General features: G+C 52.4%; 1 protein-coding gene across 1 annotated transcript; it reads right to left on the reverse strand.

Moving 5' to 3' along the window:
- Positions 1–305: 305 nt before the first annotated feature.
- Positions 306–1,606, reverse strand: LOC119322993 (GDSL esterase/lipase At2g27360-like). The gene is made up of 3 exons (XM_037596545.1): positions 1,342–1,606; positions 1,049–1,264; positions 306–943 (listed from the first exon to the last, which is right to left on the reverse strand). Exons 1-3 carry the CDS (start codon positions 1,604–1,606, stop codon positions 306–308), a joined length of 1,119 nt encoding a protein of 372 aa, XP_037452442.1.
- Between the last annotated feature and the right edge of the window lie 448 nt (positions 1,607–2,054).

The raw sequence follows: 2,054 nt of genomic DNA on the forward strand, positions 1-2,054 counted from the left end.
ACGGAGGGAGTAGTACACGAGGAAAGTCTACTGTAGTACCATCGCAAACCGTACGTAAACGTTTTGATAGCGTTGCAGGTAAATACCTCTTCAAAGATGAGTGGGATTGTGGGAATGTCCTAGGTGCTAATTCGATTGCGTGATTGTTGGATTGGCCGCTTGCATAAATCGTTTTAAAAACTTGCTCTATTGTCCATTGTCTTTTGTATGTTTGAATTTGTTTTTCATTTAGTTGAAAATTATTCATTTATTGGCGTCACTACAGCTACATCAGTCGATCATAACAAACATCCTAAGAATTCCATCTAGCAAGTATGGCGCAGCGGTGTGTCGGCGAATGGCCCGTCCAGCACCCCGTCGGAGACAATCTTGTACGCCTTCTCCGTCATGTGCAGGCCGTCCCAGCTGGCGAAGCGGTCGGGGCTGCCCCAGAGTTTCGTCTGGTTGTTGCACGCCCCGCCGGTGTGGTACGGCCCATTGCCGTTGCAGCACGCCACGAGCGGGTCGGCGATGCCGTACGCCTGCGGCTTTTGGACGAACTGCATGGCGGCGCCGTAGTAGTCAGCGTAGACGACCTTGACGCCAGGGTTCTGCGACCGGAGCCGCGCGATCTCCTGCCGCAGCACCTGGTTGTGCTTCTGGGAGAATTCGTTATACCACTTGAGGCAGTGGAGCTCGTCGTAGTCAGCCTTGACGTTGCTCTGGTGGGCGCCCAGGTACGCCGGCAAGCACCCGATGGGGAAGTTGCCAGGGACGACGATCGTCCTGGCGCCGAGGTTGATCACCTCCTGCACGGCGGCGCCGATGCGGGCGACCACGTCGGGCAGGTACTTCTCCGGCGTTTCACGGGGTCTCCGGCGGTCACTGAACCAGAAGTTGTAGTCGTTCCCGCCGATCTCGCCCATCAGCACCAGGGACTCGTTGAGGAGAGACCTCGTGGCGCCTGTGTCAAGACGAGAAATGATATACAGATCTACTGAACCCCATGAAATTGACAACGCATGCATGCATGCATGCACGGGCATATACTATACAGTATGTTGCTTACCGTTCCCGGGAGCGATGCGCGCAAGGATCTTCTTGAAGGACGCGAGCTGCCGGTCGAGGTTGGAAGGCGCGTTCATCGTGAAGTTGTATTTGGTCTTGTAGTACTCCAGTGGAAGTGCGATGGCGCCCCCCACGGCGAAGTTGGCGCCGGTGGGGAACTGCCCGGTCGCCTCCTCCGGGATGCTCGGCGGCAGCAGCGGCAGACCGAACGCCTCCGCTGAAAGCATACACACATAACATAAGCACCCCTCGCTTTAACTACAAGAATAATCGATGATGGCGGCGGCGGCTCACTGTAGAAGTCGACGACGACACGGCCGTCGGTGATGCGGCCGGTGGGGTGCTTGAAGAAGGTCATGCCGTAGGGGAGCTCCTTGATTGGCGACGCCCTGTTGCCGACGGAGTATAACAAGTTGCCGGTGTCGATGAGGGAGTCACCGAACGCGAAGATACGCTTGTAGCTGCAGCCGCACAGCGCCACGTCGGTGTTGAGAAGCGCCACGACGGAGATGGCGAGGATGACAGTGGACACGCCGGAGGAGAACCTGCGACTCCCCATCTCTTCTCTGAAAATCAAGTATGTTTACTACATCGATTTACAGTTAATTTTGGTGTCCTTTTATAGAACTTCATTGGGTATGTGGGTGACATATATGGATAAATGCATATCAGTGTGTGTATCAATCAAGGATTACGTAAGGCGGAGGTATATACTACATGAATCATATAAAAAGTTGATTTAATTCTATATATGAGAAGATGTGGTTTTTATGGCATTTTTTTGCGGGAAGTTTTTATGACATTGTTGGTCCATCGTCCATGCATGGGCCGGCTCTAGTTTTTGGTGACAAAAAGGGAGAAAGCTAATCTCTTGCCTAAAATAAAATGTTCTCTTATTAGCTCTTCAAATTATTATTTTTGAACACAGTACAGACGCGCATATACCACTAGTAGAAAAAGGACCTATTGTCCCGGTTCGTAAGGGCCATTTGTCCCGGTTTTAAATC

The sequence above is a fragment of the Triticum dicoccoides genome, chromosome 6B, assembly GCF_002162155.2.
Source record: "Triticum dicoccoides isolate Atlit2015 ecotype Zavitan chromosome 6B, WEW_v2.0, whole genome shotgun sequence".
NCBI classification, from domain to species: domain Eukaryota; kingdom Viridiplantae; phylum Streptophyta; class Magnoliopsida; order Poales; family Poaceae; genus Triticum; species Triticum dicoccoides.

Coding starts and splice junctions, on each gene's coding strand:
- LOC119322993 (XM_037596545.1), bottom strand. CDS start 1,606: ATGGGGAGTCGCAGGTTCTCCTCCGGCGTGTCCACTGTCATCCTCGCC. Junction 1,265..1,341: donor TGTCGTCGTCGACTTCTACA/GTGAGCCGCCGC, acceptor GTATGCTTTCAG/CGGAGGCGTTCGGTCTGCCG. Junction 944..1,048: donor GCGCATCGCTCCCGGGAACG/GTAAGCAACATA, acceptor GTCTTGACACAG/GCGCCACGAGGTCTCTCCTC.